The sequence below is a fragment of the Nematolebias whitei genome, chromosome 9 (genome assembly GCF_014905685.2).
Source record: "Nematolebias whitei isolate Nwh7 chromosome 9, NemWhi1, whole genome shotgun sequence".
Taxonomy (NCBI): domain Eukaryota; kingdom Metazoa; phylum Chordata; class Actinopteri; order Cyprinodontiformes; family Rivulidae; genus Nematolebias; species Nematolebias whitei.
The window spans coordinates 10,295,130-10,320,362 of record NC_056506.1 but is presented as its reverse complement, the minus strand read 5'-3'; the positions used below and the strand labels follow the sequence as shown (position 1 = coordinate 10,320,362).

The following is a 25,233-nucleotide window of genomic DNA, read 5'->3' as shown; positions in this document are numbered from 1 at the left end:
CACGAACTGTCTGTTGACATCTGGGTGAGACAGAATGGGAGCCGTTGACAACAGAGCCTTGAGATCAGTGAAGGCCTTCTCTGCCTCTGGAGGCCAACTAAACCTCCTGATGGAGGACGCTAATCGGGTTAGAGGGGTAGCAACTTTACTATAGTTCCTGATAAAGCGCCGGTAAAAGTTAGAAAACCCTAGGAAGCATTGGAGCTGCTTGCGTGTTGTGGGAGTGGGTCAGTCCACTACAGCTTTTATCTTCTCTGGGTCTGACCTTACCTGTCCTCTCTCAAATATGAACCCCAGGAAGGAAACTGTAGAGACGTGAAATTCACATTTTTCTGTCTTGACATACAGATGGTTCTCTAGCAGTCGCTGTAAGACAGATTTCACATGATGAGTACAGTATGTTGTTCCTTATTCTTGGAATAAATCAGAATGTCGTCTAGGTAGACAAAGACGAACATCCCCAGAAAGTCCCAAAGCACATCATTCACCAGAGTCTGAAATATGGCAGGGGCGTTGGTTAAGCCAAAAGGCATGACCAGGTATTCGAAGTGGCCCATAGGAGTCTTGAAGGCGGTTTTCCATTCATCTCCCTGGCGTATGCGTACAAGGTGGTACGCATTTCTGAGATCTAGTTTGGAAAATACTGTCGCCTCCTGAAGTTGCTCATAGACCGAGTCAATAAGTGGGAGAGGGTACTTGGTTTTAATTGTGATCTGATTGAGCCCTTGATAGTCTATACATGGCCGTAGAGACTTATCTTTCTTGGCCACGAAGAAGAAACCGGCGCCCACGGGAGATGTGGATGGACGGATGATTCCACTCTTTAAAGAAGCCTCGATGTACTCCTTCATTGTTACTCTTTCGGGACCAGAGATATTATACAGCCGGCTAGTGGGTAGCAGAGCTCCGGATAACAGTTCGATGGCGCAATCGTATGGCCTGTGAGGGGGTAACGACTGCGCCTTCTGTTTACTGAACACTGGAGCTAACGAGTGATACACTTCCGGTACCGTAGATAAATCAATGGGTTCACTGGGGGTTTGCTTAGCGGAACTTGGAGATATGGCTGAGCGAAGGCATTCGGCTGAACATCGCAACCCCCAACTGTCGACACGACCCTCCTCCCAATTAATCTGAGGGTTGTGTAACTTTAGCCACGGATAGCCCAAAATGAATGGTGGCCCTGGTGTCTCGACAATAAAAAATTCACCCATTTCTTGATGATTTCCAGATACTACCAACCTTATTTTTATTGTTTTGTGTGAAACAGATGACATGGTTTGACCAGTGAGGGCGGAAACTGAGATGGCCTGGTCCAGCTTCAGGGCCGGGATCTGTAGTTCGCTCACCAAGCTCTGACTGATTAAATTTTGTTCTGCCCCACAGTCAACCAATGCCTGGACAGAGAAATTCACAGTATTAACACACAGAGTAGCGGGCAGTTTCAAATGATTAGCAGGAGTAGTAGCAATCGTACCCAGCAGTATCTTCTGTTTAACTGGTGGGCTTTACTATTTTACCCGCAAAAAACAGGCAGATATTGTGTGTCCCTTCTTTCCACAATACAGACAGGCCTTGTTTTGTATGCGGTACCGTCGTTCCTCCGGCGTCAGCCGAGTGCGTCCGATTTGCATCGGTTCAGGTTCGGAGGGTGACGTAATCGGAGCAGGTAAGACATTTCCGGGTGGCGAGTGCTCATGGGAGTTGTAGTTATTCTCGACCTGACGTTCTTGTGCTCTGTTATCCACTTTAATCGCTAAAGCTATGATTCCGTCGAGGTCGGGAGGAAATTCTCTAGTAAATAGTTGATCCTTGATATTACTATTGAGCGAATTAAGGAATGCACTACTTAGTGCTGTCTCACCCCAACCGGATCCCTCCGTGATGATGCGGAAGTGAACGGAAAACTTGGCCACCGTCTCTTCCCCCTGCCGGATTGAAAATAGTTTTTGGGCGGCCTCCTCCTGCAGCAAAGGATAATCAAAGACCTTGAGAAAGTCTCTGATGAAGTCAGTAAACAGCAAGGCCTCGACAGGATGTCGGCGGAGGTAGGCGTTGGCCCACTGGAGTGCTGGACCTTTCAGAGAGGCAACGATATATGACACACGTGAAGATTCAGAAGAGTAAGTTACCGGAGCACGGCTGAATGCCAGATTGCACTGAAGCAGAAAACCACCACACTTCCTTGTGTCACCCTCAAAAAACTCTGAAGGCTTGATGTCAGGTTCTCTGATATGTTGACCGTGCCGGTTTGCCGTAGGGTCCATGGTTGTGGGCTGTTCAAGAAAGAGAGATGAGTTATCATTTGTCCTTTGTTGAAGAGAAAAAACCATATTACCCAATTCTAGGAGATTTTCTTGAATAGTTTCTTGTCGTTTCAGAATGTGCTGTAGAGCTAGAATCTGTGAAGCTCCTCTATGACTACTTCCTAGTTGAAGTGGGTCCTCCCCAGTCATGCCAGAGGGGTCAGTTTGGCTGGGACAATCTATCATGATGTCGTATGTTGGACCCCGAAGTGGCAGACCGAGGAAGAAGACATGACAACCAGGAATACAAAATAAGTGTTCTTTATTTACAGGTGAGTTGGAGAGACGAGCTGGAAGAGAATGGTGGAGAGGTGAGTATCCAAAATTGTTGACTTAGATTCTTGAGATGAACAAAGTCATCTTATTGTTGTTGTAGGGGAAGGCGCCGAGGGAGAGTTGAGGTCCTGGTTTCGATGGAGATGAATAGGTGAGACACGGTGGAGAGAGGAACAGGTAGACCCAGTAATTTGTTTAACCGCTGATGAGACCAGACTCTGCTGCTTTTGCAGGTGCACCGTGGAGTGCTGGACGAGGCCCGTGGAAGGACTTCAGAGAAGCAGGACATGGAGGTCCTGGACAGGAAAGTCATCGATCAGAATCGGCTGTAAGGGAACAGGTTAGTGACTGGACACTAGTTTACCCATAGGCAGAAGTTGTCCCAGCACTGGAGAGATGTCTGGCTGCAGCTTAAGTAGGCAACCACAATCAGTCCTCCTTAGGAAAACAGCAGGTGGATCTAATCAGGGTAATTAGAGATGAGCTGTGGAGAGAGTGAGTGCAGACAGGCCAGGGAGAAACCAGGGATCCTACACTTTACAGATGGTGAACGCGAGAGGCTGGTGGTAATCCAAATTAGGTCGTCAGCTGTGCTCATCTGCTGACGCAATCAAAAGCCTGACCCGGCCTGCCCATCCAGAACATTATATTGGCCCAAATTTTGGGTCAGGTTGGGCATGGGCACGGGTTATAAATGACAGCTCTACTAAGCACAAAGGCTTTGGTAATAAACATGTGACTTAGTTTCAGCACTCACAGTCCTCCCATTTGCACTGCAGACATGTTTCAGCTAAGTATTCGAGTTTTGAACAGCTCTGCTGTAAACTGGGCTGCTCCAACCCGGTTCTGTGTGCTATTTTTTTACAGACCCCCCTGGATACCACAAACAGTTTTTAAACGAACTCTGACTTTCTAACTAGTATCCTGCTCAAATATGACAGTGTTTTAATTGTGGGGATTTCAATATTCCTGTCTGATGCCCTGATAAAACTTGGTATTTTTAGATCTCATACAGTCCTTTAACGTTGTGCAGAGTGTTGTGGGTCTGACTCAGGTTATCAGTGGCAAGTTCCAGTGATGAGACACGCTGGTCGTGTTCCTCCATCGCGAACCGGGTCTGGTCCAGTTTGACACCCAACTGATTGAAAGTTGCTTTGAACTCATATGACAGCGCTGCGTGGTGCTCCTCAAGCAGCGACGTAAGGGCCTCAAGAGTTAGGCCAGCGTCATCCTTCTTACTCGATTTTGTCAACTTTTGAGACATTTTAAATATAAAATCTCGTTAAAGAAATGTTTGATGGAGGTTAGGTGTGTGATAGTAGGCAAAAAAAGTAAATGTAGATGGCTTGGTAGTGCTAAGAAGTAAGTTTTAACCAGAGCATTGGCAAACCACGACTACTCCATCTCATGACCACCTATACCTTCTCTCTCATTTTTAAATGATGTTGTTGGTCACATGAAACCCTCAGGCTCCCCTGCTGATGGGATCAGCATTTTTTAAACAAGTTCTACCATCAATTGGACCCTCTGTTCTTGCCATTATAAACAGCAGTTTGGCTACAGGTGCGGTTTCTGATGTTTTTAAACGTGTAGTGGTGATGCCATTAATTAAAAAACCCGGACTTGACCCTGCAACTTGTTCAAACTTCAGGACAATCTCAAAACTTCCATTTCTTTCTAAAATCTTGGAGAAAAAAGTTTTTAGTCAACTAACCAGGTTTTTGAATGAAAATGGAATTTTTGAGATTTTTCAGTCAGGATTTAAACAACTACACAGCACCGAGACAGCTTTAGTAAGGGTCTGTAATGACATTCTGCTAGCGAATGACACTGTCATCCTGGTACTCCTCGACCTTACCGCTGCATTTGACACTGTTGACCACAGTATCCTTATGTCACGGCTAGAACACTGGGTTGGGATTCCGGGTGCAATGTTATAATGGTTCCGTTCATATCTGAGTGACAGGAGTTTTTGTGTTAATTTTGGCAATCATTTATCTGCTTCTGTCCCTCTTTCCTGTGGGGTCTCACAAGGCTCCATTCTTGGACCCGTTCTGTTCTCATTAGCCATGTTTACATGCGCAAAATTTTTTCGACCGGATTGAAATGTTTTCAGATTAAATAATTCAAATGTATCGTTTACATGGGCACAATCTGTTCATGATGAGGGTTTACATTCAGTGGGCTTTTTTCTGAACAGAAGTACTGACATGCGCAAAGTAGCAAACTCTCCTTAAAAAAAACACAGAAGAAGTTCTTCTACTTCCAGTTTACTTCCGGGATGAACGTAAACAAACCTGAGCATCCAAAATAGACCCGCAACAGGTTTTAATGACGGTGAAGACATTACTGCACTCCCTGACTGAGCTACAAGTAATACAGATCATTTTGAGCTCTTTCAAAGTTTCTAGTAGAAATGTTGTGTCGCTCACCGACCAGTTTTGCTTCCCCGACATGCTAATAATATTAGCATTAGCCAGGTGGAACTGACATAGGTTGCACATGCGCAGTCAGGTCAGTTTTTCACAATCAGAAAAAAATGAACAGATCAAGCGTTTACATGGACACCATTCGGGTTATGAATCGGTGTAAACCACCCGTTTCGTTCTGATCACAAATAATTTCGGATTGCGCTGAATAAACAAAAATTAACCCGAACGGGGCATTTACATGATGTATTTTTATTCCGAACAGCTGTGTGATCCAATTACTTGTGTCCATGTAAACATAGCTATTGTATCTGCTCCCCTTGGGGTTTATCCTGAGGAAACATGGTATTTTGTTTCATTGTTATGCCGATGATTCTCAGATTTATCTGCCTTTAAAACCTAACAGTTCCTGCTCCATCCACCCTTTGCTAAAATGTCTTGATGACATCAAGACTTTGATGACTTCAAACTTCTTAAGTTTTAATGATCAGAAAACTGAGATCATTGTGTTTACCCCTAGCTCTGCTGCTGTCACCAATCCTGTAAACCTGCACTCCCTACAGCCATATCTAAAGCAGTCTGTTTCCAATCTCGGGATAATTTTAGCCTCGGGCTTTAAGTTTAATTAAGTTTGATCAACTCTTTTCTTCCAAAAAGCTTCTTTCAGCTAAGGCAGATAGAAAAGCTTAAGTCTGTTCTGTCCAGACCCGACCTTGAAAAATTAGTCCATGCATTCATTTCAACCTGGCTGGATTACTGTAACTCACTTTATATTGGAGTCAGTCAGGCTTCACTTTCACGTCTCCAGCTCGTAAAAAATGCTGCAGCCCGGCTACTAACAGGAACTTGCAGGTTTGAGCACATTTCACCGGTTCTGTCCTCCTTTCACTGGCTTCCTGTGTGTGTCAGAATTGATTTTAAAATTATCCTGCTGACATTCAAGTGCATTAATGGCCTTGCACCCTCATAGCTCTCTGACCTTCTCCATCCTTATGCGCCTTTCTCAGGCTTTGATATCATCAGACCAGCTGCTTTTGGCTGTGCCAAAAACCAGATTGAAGCTCAGAGGAGATTGAGCCTTTTCAGTCGTGGCCCTAAACTCTAGAACAATCTGCCCATCAACATTCGACAGGCCATATCGGTCTCCGCTTTTAAAACTCTCCTGAAAACTCATCTGTACTCACTGACATTTAACACAGGGTGATCCGATTTAGATTTGTTTTTTTGTTGATTATGATTGTGTTTACACTTTTTGTTTTATTCCTATTTAACACACAGTCATCTGATCTGTTTTAGTATTTCATTCTTTCTGACTGTGTTTATACTTTTTGTTATTATTCCTTGACAGTTGACACAAGGTGACAAGAGTTAGTATTTCATTGTTTCTAATTGTTTTGTATTTTATATTTTTATTCCATATGCTGTAAATATATCTTATTTTTTAATTTTTTAAGCACTATGGTAACAATTTCTGTTCTATATAAATAAATCCGACTTGACTTGACTCCCATTTTACAAACTACAGACTGCACATCAGTATTTAAAGAGAAAGACATTTAGCATGTAAAGTGTGAAACATCACCTAGTTGATGCTCCACACTTTACATGCTAAATGTGCACACTTACCAAAGACCTTTCCTAGAAAGATACTTTTGACCAAGTTGAAGTGTGTGTCAGAGGCTTGAGGCAACGTGAATGTAGACAAAGGGTAGTGGTCGACCTGAGGAGAAATGACATAAGACAAGAACAGCTTTAGCTGCAAATCTCCAGTTTACTGCATCCAACTACATTTTCTGATCTGTTGAGCCTCAAACTTTAATTATACATGCATTAAAGGTTAGCAACTACATAAGATGTCTGGTTTTGCTGTTTCATCAACTAATCTTTATCACCCACCGCCTACGGCAAAGGCAGAACAATAAGTTCTTTTTCTGTATGTATTCGGTCTGTTCAGTTAGCAAAATATCTCCAATCACTGAATGGAATTTAATGAAACTTTCAAAACTATTTGGACTGACATTAACAACTGATTCACTTTTTTGATTCACTTTTTGAGTCTGTCCATTTAAAGATGGCCTGCACAGCAAAGCAATTTTACAAAACACAAAAATGGCTAAAAGTGAGCTATTTTAAAGAGAAAGAGCTAAAAACGGGAGTGGTAGTAGCTGAGAACGAGCCCCAAGTTATACTCTGAGGGCAAATAAATATCTAAATCTGTGCTTCAAACTTAAACAACTTTATTTTTGTTAGCAAAACATCTCATTCAATTCAATTCAATTCAAAAATACTTTATTAATCCCAGAGGGAAATTAAATGTTGTTGTAATTCATCATCCTGGTTTCATTAAAGAGTTGTTCTAGATGCTGGTGGCTGTGGGCAGGAAGGATCTCTTGTAGCAGTCTGTCTTACAGCAGAGCTGAAGAAGCCTCTGACTGAAGACACTCTCTTATTTTATGACAGTCTGATGAAGAGGATGCTGAGGGCTGTCTATAATTTTCTTCATTTTATGAAGAATCCTTCTTTGTACAGTCATCTTCAAAGGTTCTAGAGGAGTCCCAAGAACTGAGCCAGCCTTCTTTATGAGCTTGTTGATCTTTTTTAAGTCACTTGCTCTGGTGCTGCTACCCCAGCAGATGATGGCAGAAGAGATAGCACTCTCTACAACAGACTAATAGAAGATTTGCAGCATCTTGCTGCAAACACTAAAGGACTTCAGCTTCCTCAAGAAGTACAGTCTGCTCTGTCCCTTCTTGTAGACGGCTTCACTTTTGCATTTCAGTCTGTTGTCCAGATGAACCTTAATGTATTTATACTTCTCCACCACCTCCACTTTTGCTCCCATGAAGGAAATAGGGTTGGACCTGTTTCTGTTTCTCTTGAAATCTACAATTATCTCCTTTGCTTTGTTCACATTCAAGATGAGATGATTGTTTCCACACCATGCCACAAAGTGGTCCACCAGTTCCTGTACTCAGCTTCTTGTCCATCTCTGATACACCTGACCAATGCAGAGTCATCTGAATATTTCTGCAGATGACAGGAGTCTGTTATGTACTGGAAATCTGAGGTGTACAGAGTGAAAAGGAATGGTGAGAGTACAGTCCCCTGTGGTGCTCCTGAGCTACTGACCACCTGGTTAGACACACAACCCTTTTGTCTCACACACTGTGGTCTGTTTGTCAGGTAGTCTTTGATCCAGATGATTGTTGAGGCCTCCACCTTAGTCTTCTGGAGTTTCTGATAAAGCAAATCAGGCTGGATTGTGTTAAATGCACTGGAGAAATCAAAGAACATGACTCTCAGTGCTGTCTGCCTTTCTAGATGACAGTGAGTTTGCTGAAGCAGGTGTATGATGGCATCTTCAACTCCAAGTCCATGCCGATAAGCAAATTGCAGTGGGTCCTGATATGTGCTTGTTTGTTTAGTAAGATGGGCCAACAGAAGTCTCTCTAGGAGCTTCATGATGTGGGATGTCAGGGCAACAGGTCTATAGTCATTGAGGACTGATGGGTGAGTTTTCTTTGGTACTGGTACAAGGCAGGAGGTTTTCCACAACACTGGAATCTTCTCCTGGGTCAGGCTAAGGTTGAAGAGGTGCTGCAGAACCCCACAGAGCTGCTCTGCACAGACCTTCATCTGGATCTGCAGCCTTATTCCAGTTCAGTCTCTTCAGCTGCTTCCTCACCTGACTTCTAGAGATGCTGAGGGGGGAGGCAAAGGAGGTATCAGCATCTTCTGATTTGGTTGAAGACCTACATTTAGAAGAAGAAGGGTCCATGACCGAGGTGGTAGGTACAATATTTGAGGTGTGACAAGACAGCCTTGGGTCAAAGGAAGGTGGTATGTCTGTCTGGCTGTGGGCAAGAGAGGAGGATGCTGAGCTTGTTCCTGAACTGAACCTATTGAAGAACGTGTTCAGTTCATTGGCTCTGTCCAGGCTTCCATGCTTCTGATCCTCCTTCTGCTTGAAGCCGGGGATCTTTTTCATCCCTGACCACACCTTTCTGATATTGTTCTGCTGGAGCTTGCTCTCCAGCTTCTTCTTGTACACCTCCTTGCTGTTTCTCATCTTGACTTTTGGTTGCTTCTGTGTACTCCTCAATAATTCCCTGTCTCCCTCCCTGAAGGCTCTATTTTTCTGGTTTAGCAGTTCCTTCAGGTCAGTGGTGATCCACGGTTTGTTATTGGGGAAGCATCTCACTGTTCTGGTTGGGATGGTGTTGTGTACACAGAAGCTTATATAGTCGGTCACACACTCACTCATGGCATTGATGTCCTCTCCAGGTGGCTGACCCAGTGCATCCCAGTCTGTAGCCTCAAAACAACCCTACAGGGCTTCTTCAGCTTCCACTGACCATTTTCTCACTGTTCTCTTTATTGCAGGTTGTCTCTGAACAAGGAGTTTATATTTTGAGCAGAGAAACATAAGATTGTGATCTGATTTGCCAAGAGGGGGTCTTGCTTTAGTGATGTATGAATCCTTGACTTTTTTTTTCTTTTTCTTCTTTCTGCTGCTCCCTGTGTTAGGGGTCGCCACAGCGAACTGTTGCACAAAGACTTGGCAGTTGTTTTTTTTTACGCCGGATGCCCTTCCTGACGCAATCACAGACCACTGAGCTACCACAGCCCTCTGTGTGGAGCAGAGAGCTGCTATCTAGGACACCTGGAGGAGCAGATGGTGGGGGTTATGGGCCTTGCTCAAGGGCCCAGAGTGGGACAAATGAGGGTGGGGGCAGGTGTGGGTGCTTCACCTATCCCACCCACATTTTTGATGTTGTCGGTACCAGGGCTTGAACCGGTGATCTTCCGATCACAGGCCCACCTTCTCTAACCTTTGCGCCACCACTCCCCCTGATGTATGAATCCGTGACATTTGCACAAAACAAGTCCAGCGTTTTGTTTTCTCTTGTAGAGCAGCTGACAAACTGTTGGAATGTCAGAAGTGTGGCAGAGAGTGAGATATGATTAAACAAATACTGTAACAAACGCAGTAGGGTGTTGTGTCTGTAGCTTAACAACCTCGGAGCTGATGACATCACACGCAGTCTCGGCAACAACATTGGGTGGAATGTAAACAGTTGCCAAAATAACACTGGTGAAATCGCTTGGCAAATAATATGGACAACAACTTAGTGTTAACAGTTCAATATCTGGACTGCAGAGATGACACTTCACAGTAACATGTCCAGGATTACACCATGTGTTGTTCACAAGCACTGCCAACCCACCTCCTTTGCTTTTGCCACTCCTCTTTAAATCTCTATCTGCTCGTATGGTCAGAAAGTCTGGCAGAGAAACGCTGGAGTCGGGGATATGATCTTGCAGCCATGTCTCAGTGAAACACATAACACTGCATTCCCGATACTCTGAATGGGTCCTTGTTAGGGCCTGAAGTTCATCCAACTTTCTTCAATCTTTCCGGGAAGATGGCGCCGGTGCTGGTGGCTTGCCATTCACCTCTGTCTGTTTTGATTGTTTTTTTTCTGTTTTTGTCATTTTTCTTTGGTGACATAAACTCACTGCTTGTTTATGATCACCAACAACTTTTAAATATACAGTTATCTACTGCAAATCCCGCCTTGTTCGACCACTTTGATCAGGGCTCTGGACCCCCACCCCCTTTGCTTGTTGATGTCACGGTTTACCTGAAGTGCGCGGCGTTTCTGCCCGCCCGAAAACATCGCTCCAGGTGCCGTGGGAGACGTGCCGGCTGTCTCGTGAGGATTAAAGCCAGCATCAAGCTCTCTGCTGCTTCGTCATCTACTGCTGACCATCAGATGTTAAACTGTCCACCTGGATGCTTCGCTGACCCACTCAACTCCAGCTAGCTCCAGGTGCCCGGGCCTGGTACGCGTAGCAGGTGCGTGCGCGGCCGCGGTGGTTTCGGCCGTCTCCAGAGGAACTTAACCAACTCAGGTCCTTCTGCTGCATCATCTTCTGCCGACCATCTGCTGGATATTCGCCTGTCTGGGTGCTTCGCTGATCCTGCTGGGTCCTGTCTGATCCCTGTACGCATAGCTGCGAAGTTTCTGGTCCTTGGAGGTGCGGTTCAAACTCCAGAAGTCTGAAACAGCTGACCTGTGCTCGGAGAACAGCTTTACCTTCATCTACTGGTTCTACAAAGATTGCTCTGCTGAATGTGAGGTCACTGGCAAATAAAACTTTTATCTTAAACGATTATTTCTGCTCCAGTGGTCTGGACTTCATGTTTGTTACAGAGACCTGGCTCGTCCCTGGTGAGTTAAGTGTTTTTTCTGAACTTTTGCCGGTGGATTGTGCCTTTTTTAATACTCCAAGGACTTCTGGTAGGGGTGGTGGATTATTAACAGTTTTTAAAAAGCTCTGGAACTGCAGACAGCTATAGGCTGTGCCTTTTCAGAGTTTTTGAACTGCTGTATTTTGAGCTGGGCCGCTCCAACCCAACACTGTGCTGCCTGATCTACAGACCACCCTCATACAACAAAAACTTCATAAGTGAATTTTCTGACTTTCTGACTGGAATACTGCTCAATTACGACAGGGTCTTGATTCTGGGAGACTTTAATGTGCACGTTTGCTATCCTGACAAGCCTTTGGTGTAGGAGTTTCTAAATCTGCTACAATCTTTCAACCTTGTGCAAAATGTTGTTGGTCCAACTCATCAACAGGGCCATACACTTGATTTAGTTCTGACTCACAGATTGTCTGTGGTTAATCTGGAAATTGGGGATGCTATTGTTTCAGATCACAAACCCATTTCATTCCAAACCTCTGTTATTCATGAGTCTAAATCCCCCGCTCCAGCCAAGAGTTGTCGGATATTTAACTCTTCAACCACTGCTCTTTTTTCCTCTGCATTCCTTACTGATGCTGCTTCAGTCCCTGAAACCTCTGCCTGTATTAGTACGCAGGAGCTGCTCAGTAGGCATGATGTGACCTGCTCTAAGATTTTAGACCTCGTGGCCCCGCTAAAAATCAGGTGACCAAAGTGGGCACCACACCCCTGGCTGAACGTGACCACTCGAGCGGCCAAACGTCTATGCAGGAGAGCTGAACGCAAGTGGAAAAAGGACACATTACAGGTTTCTTTTATTATGTTAAAAACATGTTTGAAAGACTATCAGAGCATCGTTAAATTTGAAAAGAACAAATACTTCTCCCAAATCATTGCTTCAAACAGTCATAATCCCTGTGTTCTTTTTAATACCGTAAATTCCATTTTAAACGTGCCTCGGTCTGCCAGCATGGAGGCCTCCGTTGACATCTGCAACAATTTTACCAGATACTTTGCTGATAAGGTAGAGTTGATTAGGTCATCCATCCCCTAGTCCACAACTGAGCCCTCTGTCTTTGTCCCTTGCTCAACTGTCTTCAAACAGTTTGAACCCATTTCACTCCCATTTCTGAACAAAGTCGTTGGTCAGATGAAACCCTCCGGTTCCCCCGTTGATCCCATTCCTGCGTCGTTTTTCAAACAAGTTCTACCCACGATTGGACCCTCTGTTCTTACTATTGTAAATAGTAGTATTGTGACAAGTGTGGTTCCCGATGTTTTCAAACATGCAGTAGTTCATCCATTAATTAAGAAACCTGGACTTGACCCTTTGACTTGCTCAAATTTCAGACCAATCTCAAAACTTCCCTTCCTGTCCAAAATCCTGGAGAAAATAGTTTTCATTCAATTAAACAAGTTTTTGAGTGAGAACAGAATCTTTGAAATTTTTCAATCTGGTTTTAAGCAACTCCACAGCACTGAAACAGCATTAGTAAGGGTTTATAACAACATTATGATCTCAAACGATTCTGGTCAATTTGTGGTACTTGTGCTCCTGGACCTTACTGCTGCTTTTGATACTGTTGACCACAGTATCCTTATATCATGGCTGGAACAGTTGGTTGGGATCACAGGTGCTGCATTAGAATGGTTCCACTCATACCTGAGTGGCAGGAGCTTCTGTGTCAAGGTTGGTAACAATGTATCCGCCTCATTACCTCTTTCATGTGGGGTCCCACAGGGTTAGATTCTTGGACCCCTTCTGTTCTCACTTTATTTGCTTCCACTGGGGTCCATCCTGAAGAAACATGGTCTTTCATTCCATTGCTATGCTGATGACTGCCAGATCTACCTGCCTGTGAAACCAGCAAGTGTTTGTTCCATTCACCCTCTGTTAAAATGTCTGGACGACATTAAGGCCTGGATGGCTTCAAATTTCTTAAGTTTTAACAATGACAGAACTGATGTCATTGTTTTTAGCCCTAGCTCAACTGCCACCACTGATCCTGTCAACCTGGACTCTCTTCAGCCATATCTGAAGCAGTCTGGTAAAAATCTCGGGATGGTTTTAGACTCTGACTTCAAGTTTGACAAACAAATTAACTCTGTTCTGCAGAAAAGCTTCTTCCAACTCAGACAGGTAGCTAAACTCAAGCCAGTGTTGTCCAGACCCAACCTTGACAAACTAGTCCACGCCTTTGTCACGACCCAATTGGACTATTGCAACGCACTGTATGCTGGGATCAGCCAGGCCTCCATCTCACGTCTTCAGCTCGTCCAGAATGCTGCTGCTCGGCTTTTAAACAGAACACGTAGGTCTGAACATATTACACCAGTTCTGTCCTCCCTTCACTGGCTCCCTGTTCGTACGAGGATTGTTTTTAAAATTCTTCTGTTGACCTTCAAATGCCTAAATGGCCTCGCACCCCTTTACCTCTCTGAGCTTCTGGAACCTTATGTTCCCTCTCGGGCCCTGAGATCATCCGATCAGCTGCTTTTGGCTGTTCCAAAAACAAGACTGAAGCTCAGAGGAGATCGGGCTTTTTCAGTCATGGGCCCCAAACTCTGGAACAACCTGCCCCCCAACATTAGGCTGGCCACCTCCCTTCCTCACTTCAAATCCCTGCTTAAAACACATCTGTTCTCGCAGGCTTTTCACACAGTGTAAATTGATTTAGTGTTTTTTAATCTGTGACCCTATGTTTTACATGCTTTTTATTAATTCTTCAGTTATTATTATTAGTGTATTGTATATATATGTTTATATATATTTCTCTTTAATTTACTCATTGATTGTTGCTGTTGTTAAGCACTTTGATAACAGGTTCTGTTTTAAATGTGCTCTATAAATAAAGTTGACTTGACTTGACAACTTGTTTCCCATTGATCTCACATTGCCCATCATGATCGATGGAAGAGATGGTTTGAACTTCATTCTTCTCTCTTTCTCTCTTCTCTGCTCCTGCTCTGCATCCACGACACCTCCTTTTCAACTCATTTGGGATTTGGGGCTGTAGTTGAGATATTATTTGAGCATTGGAGATGTTAATCAGCTGCTCCCGGTTGTAAAAAACAACCTTGTTGTTATGGTTACGCATCATAACAAATGTCCAAAAGCAAAGATATTTCTGTAGCATCCAACATCAGAGGAAATAATCATCCAAAAAAAGTGATTTATGTTCAGAAAAAAGAGGAATTAAAGTTTTCAAAGTAATATCTCAGAATGAAAGTAACAGATCTACTCCAACATGCAGCTACCTTGAGTGGTGCAATTATAGAATTCATGACCCACTGGAGAGATTTAGACGAATCTTTTGTAAAGGAGATAAAAGAAGTATATGACTCAGACTCAACTTCTACTTTAGTTTTCCTTGTCATTAGTCCCACCTTTGGCACCCTTAATATTTTACATTTCAATGTGTACGTTTAAAGTATACTGTACAGTACTGTTTTAGAATTGTATGCAAAATTGTAAAAATTAGTATTCTAAAATTTGATTTTAAAAAGTACTAAAAACAAACATTTTTAAAAAGTTGTATTTGTATACATATTTGATGTTGTGAACATTGTTACTTGAAGATTATTATGATTGAAATAATTGCTTGAAAAAAAGGGGCAGATGTAATAAGATTTTTTCTTCTTTCTGCTGCCTTTCATTTTAAATCTTTTGTATCTTTTTTTATATTGTTATAGAATTGTTTTGTTCTTTTTTAAAATGAATAAACTTTATACCATACCATACCATACCATACCATGTATAGTAGTCCCTCATTACTTTGCGGTTCGTTTTTCGCAAACTCGCTCTATCGCTGTTTTTCAAAATAAGATTGGACATGACACAAAATTGTCTGATTGATGGATGAGCTGCATGATTTGCAAGGAATTTTTATTTAAAATTAATTATTTTAAATTATTTAGCATCTGTTGCACCTTTGTGCAGACCAGAGCTGAACAAAAGCCTTCCTTCTGCAGCTGATCAGCTGTTCTCCATGAAAAGCGAAGAAGTGGGCATGGCCAAGAACGCTTGCAGGTGGCAAAGAGCAGAGGAGGCAGGGAGCTGAAATCATGACTTCTGTGTTCTTTTAGAGAGTTTAGAAACATTGTTTAGAATATCTAAAAAAGTAAAATCTGGTCCTCTGGACATTCAAAAAACAAAACAAAGCAAAACAAAAAAAAAATGTAGAAACGTTTCATCTTCCATCCGAAAGACTTCCTCAGTCTGAGGTGCTGTATTCAGCACACAACGTCCCAGTGGCTTTTAAACCCCAAAATACATTACGGCAAAGACTGGTTCATCCCAAAGATCCAGTCCCCCGGCACAAACAGAGTAATGTTGTGTATGCTGTTCAGTGTCAGGAGGGCTGTGATCAGTCTTACATGGGGGAAACTAAACAGCCACTGGCCAAAAGGATGGCCCAGCACAGAAGAGAAACAACATCAGGCCAGGATTCTGCGGTCTACACTCATCTCCAGGCCAGCGGTCACTCTTTCAGGGATAAAGATGTTCACATCCTGGATAGAGAGGAACGATGGTTTGAGAGAGGAGCAAAGGAGGCCATCTTTGTGAAAAGAAATCGTCCATCATTAAACAGGGGTGGAGGCCTCCGTGTTCAACTGTCCCCCTTACAATGCTGTTATTACTAGTATCATTCAGCCTCCTGTGAATAGTAAACAGCCATCAGGGTGCTAATGATCTATCGTTAGGCTGATGGTTCGACCATGTGAGCAGCTGGTTTTGGTTGTCAGCAGCAAAACTGGTTGATCCACTCTGAGAAGGTGCTATTTATAAGACTGAGCTGAATACAGCACCTCAGACTGAGGAAGTCTTTCGGATGGAAGACGAAACGGTTCTACACTTTTTTTGTTTTGCTTTGTTTTGTTTTTTGAATGTCCAGAGGACGAGATTTAACTTTTATATATTTTTCTACCTGGATTATTGAGCATGCATCAGGATATTGTTTAGAATACTGCAAGAGTGTGGGAAGGGTTTAAAACACCTATATATACATATACATATACATACACACACACACACACACACGCGCGCACACACACACGCGCACACACACACACACACGCGCACACACACACACACAGACCCTTTCCAAAAAATTAAAATATCATGGAAAAGTTGTTTAATTTCCATAATTGCATTCAAAAAGTTAATCTTTAATAGATGATAGATTCAGGGCCCACAATTTTAACGATTTCAAGTATTTAATTGTTTATTTTTACATAATTTGGGCTTCCAGGTCATGAAACCCACAAAAACAGGAATTTAAAAATTCCTCTAAAAAGTCCTCTAAAACATTCTGGTAGACTGTTGCGGTGACCTTGGATTTAAGAAAGTAGAGTTTACAAACACCTGCTCTGGACATTGCACCCCAAATCATGACCGACTGTGGATATTTCACAAGGACCTCAAGCAGTATGGGCTCAGTTCCTCACCCTTCTTCCTCCAAACCCTTGGACCTTGATTTCCGAATGAAAGGCACACTTTACTTTCATTGGAAAGGCACACTTTACTTTCATTGGAAATAGGACCGAGGAACCCAACAGTTGTAACCCATCTCCCGGATGCATCTGAATGTGGTGGTTTTTGAAGCTGTGACTCCCGCCTCATTCCACTCTTTCTGGATCTCTGCCAGATTCTGGAATCTTCTCTGTTTGATAATCTGATGAAGCCCATGGTTATCTCTTTTGCTGGTGCATCTTCTCATGCCACATTTTGCTCTTCCACTAGACTTTCCATTGATATGCTTGGACACAGCACTAACCAGCCTCCTTAGCTATGAACTTTTGTGGCTTATCAAGGGTATCAATGATGGTCTTCTGGCCAGTTGTTATGTCTGCAATCTTCCCCATATTGAACCGAACTGAGACAAGTGAACCAAACTGAAGCAATTTAATGACACCTGGGAAAACCTGTGCAGGTGCTTTGAGTTTAGTAGATGATTAGTGTGTCACACTCAATTTAAAACATTCATGCCCTGCAAAATTTGGCCTGATTTCTCCACAGTATTCTAATTTTCTGAAATCCTGTTTTCGTGGGTTTCATGAGCTGGAAGCCCAAATTATGTAAAAATAAACAAATAAATACTTGAAATTGTTTAAATTGTGGGCCCTGAATCTATCATCTATTAAATATTAACTTTTTGAATGGAGTTATGGAAGTTAAACAACTTGTCCATGATATTCTAATTTTTTGGAAATGTCTGTGTGTGTGTGTATATATATATATATATATATACAAAAATGGGGGCGGCTGTGGCTGAGTGGTTAGAGCAGTCGTCCTCCAATGCGAGAGTTGGGGGTTTGAATCCACCAGCAGTCACATGCTGAAGTGTCCCTGGGCAAGACACTGAACCCCTCATAGTCTCTGATGTGTGTCCCATCAGTGTATGAATGTGAGCTAAAGCAATGGTTAGTCTCATTAGAATGATTTGTTCATTTAGCTTTGTAGAGATCTAGTAGAGTGCTGTATGAACAGGTAGATGAGGACACAGATTGTGGTGTAAAGCGCTTTGAGTATCTTGAAATAAGATAGAAAGGCACTATATAAGTACAGTCCATTTATCATTTAAAATAAACAACTACTTACTACTTGTACTTTTTCCTATCTCGCGGTTTTCACTTATCACGGGGCTTCAGGGTACGGATCCACTGTGATAATTTGAGGGACTACTGTACTTTGAAATCCTGAACTAGAAAGTTATTTCATCCGAATCGATGTGTTGATCTGCAAAAAAGGTATGAATAAGTAACATCTTACCTGCTGTAGATAACAATCTGCTTGGAGAAATAGTTTAATTATGATCAAACTAAAAACCAAAGTTGAACACTGTTACCTTAAAAAAACTTATTTTCAAAAGTTTTTTAGAGGTTCATAAAAATACTGCTGCACGTTTAAATGTGCACTTTTACCCATATACTTTATTTGAACTAGTTACTCGTCTGTTGACGTACAGACTTCTTGAACAAATACAGCGGCTGCACATAACCTATAACATTAACAAGGGAGGTTAGTTGTGTTGTCTCTGCTCCGGAAAGGTTCATGTTTAAAAACATGTTGGGCATTTCTTTATTTCTTGCATTGTTCCAATTAAATCAAGTGTCTCATCCCAAGGTACAACTCAAGTGTACTGTTTCATTTACTTTTCCTTGGCCTTCTTCTTCTTTCCCTTTCTATTCTCCAGAAACATGGTGTTGCTTTCCATTTTACCATAAATGGACTGTACTTATATAGCGCCTTTCTATCTTATGAAGACACACAAAGCGCTTTACACTACAAAATGTGTCCAAATGTACCCATTCATACAGCACTCTACTATATTTCTACAAAGGTAATTGAACAAATCATTCTAAAGAGACTAATCAGTGCTTTATCACATTCATACACCAATGGGACACACATCGGAGGCAATGAGGGGTTCAGTGTCTTGCCCAGGGACACTTCGGCATGTGACTGCTGGTGGATTCAAATCCCCAACTCTTGCATTGGAGGACAACTGCTTTAACCACTCAGCCACAACCGCCCATTTTATGTTGATGTCTGCCTAATTTATGTCACTAAAACAGGCAAAGCAATACTTAACCAACTCCTGGAATATATGGCAGAAATCAGAGCATGGATGTCACAGAGCTTTTTACATTTTAATGAGAAAAAGACCAAGGTCTTGTTGTTTAAGCCCAGTGATGGTTCCAAAGTCCATGCTGATCTGGGTCCTTGAACAAAACATCTGACTGAGACAGCAACTAACCTGGGTGTGAGGCTGGCCAACGATTTTAAACTAGATGCACATATTAAATCAGTGATCAAGTCCAGTTTTTATTGCCTGAGACAACAGGCCAAGGTCAAACCATCCCTGTCACAACATCATTTTGAGATTTTAATCTATGCTTTCATCACAACTCGTCTGGACTACTGTAGTTCACTTTATATGGGTCTGAGCCAGTCATTACTGACTTTACTTCAGTTGGTTCAGAATGCTGCTGCTCACCTTTTAACTGGTACCAGCAAACGAGAGCACATCACCCTGTTCTAGAATCACTACATTGGCTACCAGTTTGTTTCTGGATTAATTTTAAGGTTCTTTTATTTGTTTCAAATGTCTTCATGGTGTCATCCCACAGTATCAGTCCGACCTGCTCCAGCCATATGGTTGCCTCACGCTCTCTCAAGTCAGCAGGTCAGTTGCTGTTGGTCGTTTCAAAGTCCAACTGGAGGCTGAGAGGTGACCGAGCGTTCTCAGTCACTGCCCCTAAAGTGTGGAACGAGCTACCTGTGACATCACATCCTGTTTTTAAATCTTCTCTGAAAACACATTTTATCTCTTTGACTCAGCTTGAAATGTTGGTTTTTACGATTTTAACCATTCATTATCTTTTCTTGTTTTTTTCTTCTTCCTGTGGACCCACCACCTCCAGGAAGGGCCATAAAAGTCAGGTGCATGATGCTATGGGCAGTGGCCGAAGGTGGGGACCTTGGCGCTCTGATCCTGGCTTACCAAAGCTGGCTCTTGGGACATGGAATGTAACCTCTCTGGCAGGGAAGGAATCTGAGCTTGTGCGCGAGGTTGAGAGGTACCGACTAAATATAATTGGGCTCACCTCGACGCACAGCATGGGCTCTGGAACCCATCTCCTTGAGAGGGGCTGGACCTTATTCCACTCTGGAGTTGCTCATGGTGAGAGGTGTCGAGCTGGTGTGGGTCTACTTGTAGCCCCCCGACATGGTGCCTGTGTGTTGGAGTTTTCCCCGGTAGATGGGAGGGTGGCTTCCCTTCGTCTTGGGTGGGGGGACAGGCTCTGACTGTTGTTTGTGCCTATGCACCAAACTGCAATTCAGAGTGTCTGGCCTCCTTGGAGTCCTTGGCAGGGGTGCTGGAAGGTGTGCCAGCTGGGGACTCCTTTATTCTGCTGGGGGACTTCAATGCCCACGTGGGTAATGACAGTGTGACCTGGAGGGGCGTGATTGGGAGGAACAGCCTCTCTGATCTGAACCCAAGCGGTGTTCTGTTGTTGGACTTCTGTGCTAGTCAAAGTTTGTCCATCACGAACACCGTGTTTCAACATAAGGGTGTCCATAAGTGCACTTGGCACCAGGACGCCCTAGGTCATAGATCGATGATTGACTTCATAGTCGTGGCAGAGTCAGAGTCAAAGATACTTCATTGTCATTCGCACCTCATGTGGTACATGTGGTGGAGCGAAATTATGTACACAGGGTCCCAGTTACATCCAACAATAAAATGTATAAGAAAAACAGTAATAATATCTAAGATATGAACTAAGAAAAAAACATCAACTAAATATACACTAAGCACTCATAACATAAAACATTGAACATCAGCACAAACATGAACATGAGTCTGTGAGCAGATGTGCACGCATGAACACATCAACATTGAAACAGATCAGCAGCAACATATGGTTTTTCACAGTGATTATTCTAGTTAGAGATTCATGAGTCTAACAGCCTCAGGGTAGAAGCTGTTCCTCACTCTAGTAGTTCTTCACTTAATGCTCCTGAACCTCCTTCCTGAGAGGAGTGGGGCAAAAAGTGTGTGTGCTGGGTGACTGAGGTCCTTCATGATACAGGTAGCCCTCTTCCTGCATCTAGAGGTGTAGATGTCTGTGATGGTGGGGAGGCTGACTCCGACAGTCTTCTGTGCAGCCTTCACCACTCTCTGCAAAGCTTTTCTTTCTGCAGCTGTGCAGCCTCCATGCCACATGTTGATGCTGGAGCACAGGATGCTCTCCACTGCACACCTGTAGAAGGAGGTGAGGACTGAGCTTCCCACACCAGCTCGTCTCAGCCGCCTGAAGAAGTAGAATCACTGATGAGCTTTCTTGATCAGGATGGTGGTGTTGTTGATCCAGCTGAGGTTGTCATTCATGTGTACACCCAAGTACTTGTAGCTGGAGACCACTTCCACTGCAGATCCTTTTATGTTCAGGGGGATGTAGATGTTTTTGTTCCTTCTGAAGTCCACAATCATCTCCTTTGTCTTCTTCACATTGATGTGAAGGTTATTCTCTTTGCACCAGCTCTCCAGGTGTTCCACCGCTTGCCTGTAGCTGGACTCATCATTGTTTGTGATGCATCCCACCACCGCTGTATCATCTGCAAACTTTGCAATGTGACAGCCTGGATGGGTAGCTGCACAATCGTACGTGAGCAGAGTAAACAGGAGGGGGCTCAACACACATCCCTGAGGAGAGCCAGTGCTGAGGGTTATGGTGGTGGAGGAGAAGTTGTGGATCCTCACTAACTGTGGTCTGTTTGTTAAGAAGACTAGTACCCAGTTGCAAATGGAGGGGCTTAGTCCTAGTGTCGATAGTTTGTCCATCAGCGTTTGGGGAATCATGGTGTTGAAGGCGGATGTGAAGTCTACAAAGAGCATACAGAAGTAAGAGTTTTTCTGCTCCAGGTGGTTGAGCACAGTGTGGACCACAGAGGAGATTGCATCCTCTGTTTCCCCTTTCTCTCTGTTTCTTCCTTGCTATTTCTTCCCTTCTCTAGCACAGACAGGTACCTGGATGGAAGGTTTTATACTTTTTTCTCTCACAGTGTTGTATGTCAGTTGGTTAAACTTTTAAGTTTTATATTGTATTTTGATTGATGCTGTTGGCGCAAGCGATTTAATGAAGTTTCTTCCACAGGCTCCAGGAAGAGGGGCCGGCGTGGATGATTATTATTGTTATTGTTGTATTGTGTATGTTTAATTTTAATTGTAGGTAGACCGGTTGACGACGAAGGCTTGTAAGGGTGACAGATGGGATGAAAGCACACAGGTATACCTGGAGAAGTCCAGTATGTAACACAATTCAGCTTCAAGTGAACAGATGCATGTAAGAATAGCATTCTATTTTAGTTTTACTAATTCTGTTTTAGGATAACATTACAGTTTAATAATACACCTATCAGTAGCAATAATAACCATTAGGGTGCCCAATAATTCAGAAAATAGGTTTTATTCACTACAGAAGTAACCACAGTCAGTTTTTCCAGGCCCAGGTCATGGATCCCACAGATAAAATAATCAAAAGGCCATGCAGGGTGTTTAACAATTCCCGAGCTTTCGTGTCCAGCTTTTCTCATCAGGAGGGAGGAACTCTGACCGAGGAGACAAACTCACATCAGACTGAGTCCTGCTGAAAAGAGGGACAGGACAAGACCCCACCAGGTGGTGGACAGAACATCATATGTCATCGGTCCCCAGAAGGAGAGTGGCACCTGTACGACCCCACCAGGGCATCCCTGCAGAGGAGAGGAATCGATCGCTGGTCCACATGGAGGATGATCTGAAGACAGCTCCCCACTACACCTGGAGGAGGTTACAGGACCTTCGTGGGAGCTCATTCGTTGCCCCTTTGTTCTGGTTGGAAAAAGGCAGTAGCAAACATCGGAGAAGAAGTCTCCGCTCTGCCTGAAGTCGGTCGGGTGGATCGGGTAAGGACGGAAGATTACCAGCCCTGACCGTGAAGAACAGAAGACGCGTCAAACTGATTTTAGTTTTGTCCCAATACACACACGTCATTTAGAATGTTTAATCAAACTGATACGGTTCTGAGGACTTTACATGAAGGTAACTCCGCGGGCCGAATCCCGCCGAGCACCAAAGGACCCTTGTGGACGAACAAGGGCTCCCACCGCAAGCTCAAGAACCGAAGACCTGCTAGATAGAAATGTTTCAATTAAGGGTGTTGGCTTTTCCTGTTTAATGAGTGTTTAGTCTTACCTTTCAGTCATTCTGAAAAACAACCAGAGAAGGGTTGTGGATTCAATTGGAAACTTAACTATAAACTTAACTTGACTATTAACTTAAATATTCAGTAACTTAAATATTCCAATATTTTACTCCATTCAATTAGGCATTTAATCATTCTAAAATACCACGAGGTAGTTTAAAGGTGGTTTAAAATAGTTTCACTTATTTATCTTTCTCTAGGAGGGGTGTTGCTGCTTTTTTGTATTTTTATAAAGGTTTATGTGTGTGGTACTTTTCACAGGTGTTGGATCAGGGGTCTGGTCCAGGACCCCTGGGGAGTGCAGTAAGTTTGGGTCACATCCATATTGATAAATAAATCCATAAAGAGGGTGAACTCCCATGAATATGGGAGTTCAAAAGAGGGAATGTTGGATTTAATATTTTATACCTTTTTATAATTCCTATCAAGCACTCAAATGTCAGGTCATATAAAGTGTGTGCGTGTCTTTCTTCCAAGGTTGAACTATGTGTATAGAAAATGTTTGCTAATTCTAACTAGTTGACCTTTAAATATAATCTCATAGTAGCTAAAGATAATTTTACAAGTTCACATTTGATAAATTACAAGCAATCAAATCAGGCCAGAGAGCAGACTGATTAACATAAATAAAGCTAGAACAGCTCTTTAATTTAGACAGTATAGTTTGACTAAGTAAAATCAAATTAAGAGTATAACCATGATCCAAATAAAAACACGAACATAAGTTAGATAATATAATTATTCCTAGAAATAAACAACTATTTCAAATCAGTGTTATCACTAAGGTATAATCACGTTAAACAAACAGTGTTAACGGTTTTAAACGCAGACACAGAAACTAAGATGAATCTGCCTTAAAAACAGAATCACCAGACCTCCAACAGATATTGAAGTAACACCCAGGAGGTAGGTAATAATTAATAGTTATTAATTATTACGCATAAACAATTTAGACACGAATCATTTTATATCCCTAAAGTATAATAGCAAGTTAAACTTTAAACAAAAGCCGAACCAAAACTTATCTGAAATATAGACGTAACGTCCTTGAGGGGGCGGGCTACGTCGTAACCATAGCGACAGAAGCTGAACCAATCAGGAAGCTAGCCTTCTCAAACGGGGATAAAAGGCCGGGAATGACGCACGCGCACTGAGCATTTTCAGAGAGGCACGCACGAGGCGGTTTGTTCTTAATGCTCCATTTATATCACATATATCTTATTAATGTAACTGTTTGTCTCTGAATATCTGTAACCCATGTTGTGTCAAATAAATCTTTTATACGAAGGGCGACGCCTCCGCCGTTTTGAACACGACGTGGTATTCTATCCACAACAAGCGTCATCTGATTTGTGGCCGTTTGTTTTGGACACTCGGGTGAAGAGAGGAGCCGAGTTGTCAACTGATCACCACCTAGTAGTGAGTTGGATCAGATGGTGGAGGAAGAGGCCGGAAAGTCCCGGTAGACCCAAACGTGTAGTGAGGGTTTGCTGGAAATGCCTGGCTGAAGAACCTGTCAGAGAGATCTTCATTTCACACCTCCGGGAGAGTTTTAACCACATCCCAGCTGAAGTGGGGGACATAGAGTCCGAGTGGGCCATGTTCAGCGCCTCGCTTGTTGAGGTAGCTGCCTTGAGCTGTGGCCGCAAGGTTGTCGTTGCTTCTCATGGTGGCCATCCACAAACTCGGTGGTGGACACCCCGGGTTAGGGAGGCTGTCCAGCTGAAGAAGGAGTCCTATCGGGCCTTGTTGGCCAGTGGGACTCTGGAAGCAGCTGAGGAGTACTGGAGGGCCAAACGATGTGCAGCCTTGGCTGTTGCTGAGGCAAAAGCTTGAATGTGGGAGTTCGGTGAGACCTTGGATACAGCTTCTCGGTCGTCTCCAAGGAGATTCTGGCAAACCATCAGGCGGCTGAGGAGGTGAAGGCAGCACTTTACCAACACTGTGTTCAGTGAAGGTGGGGTACTATTGACCTCAACCAGTGATGTCGTCGGGAGGTGGAAGGAATACTTCTCGGAACTTCTCAATCTTACCAGCACGTCTTCCATGGAAGAAGCTGAGTCAGGGGACTTTGGGGTTGATCCGTCCATAACAGTGGCTGAGGTCGCCAAGATAGTTAAAAAACTCCAAGGCGGCAGGGCTTCAGGAGTGGATGAGAGTCTCTCTGGTTTTCTTAAGGCTCTGGATGTTGTGGGGCTGTCTTGGCTGGCACACC

At 43.3% G+C, this 25,233-nt stretch overlaps 1 protein-coding gene across 1 annotated transcript in view; it reads right to left on the bottom strand.

The window, feature by feature from the left end:
- LOC119414869 (contactin-associated protein-like 2) overlaps window positions 1-25,233 on the bottom strand; it is a 391,521-nt gene that overhangs the window by 74,906 nt on the left and 291,382 nt on the right. The window contains exon 22 of the mRNA XM_037681990.1: window positions 6,638-6,731. Within this exon, the coding sequence (XP_037537918.1) occupies window positions 6,638-6,731 (94 nt within the window). The remainder of the gene's footprint in view (window positions 1-6,637; window positions 6,732-25,233) is intronic.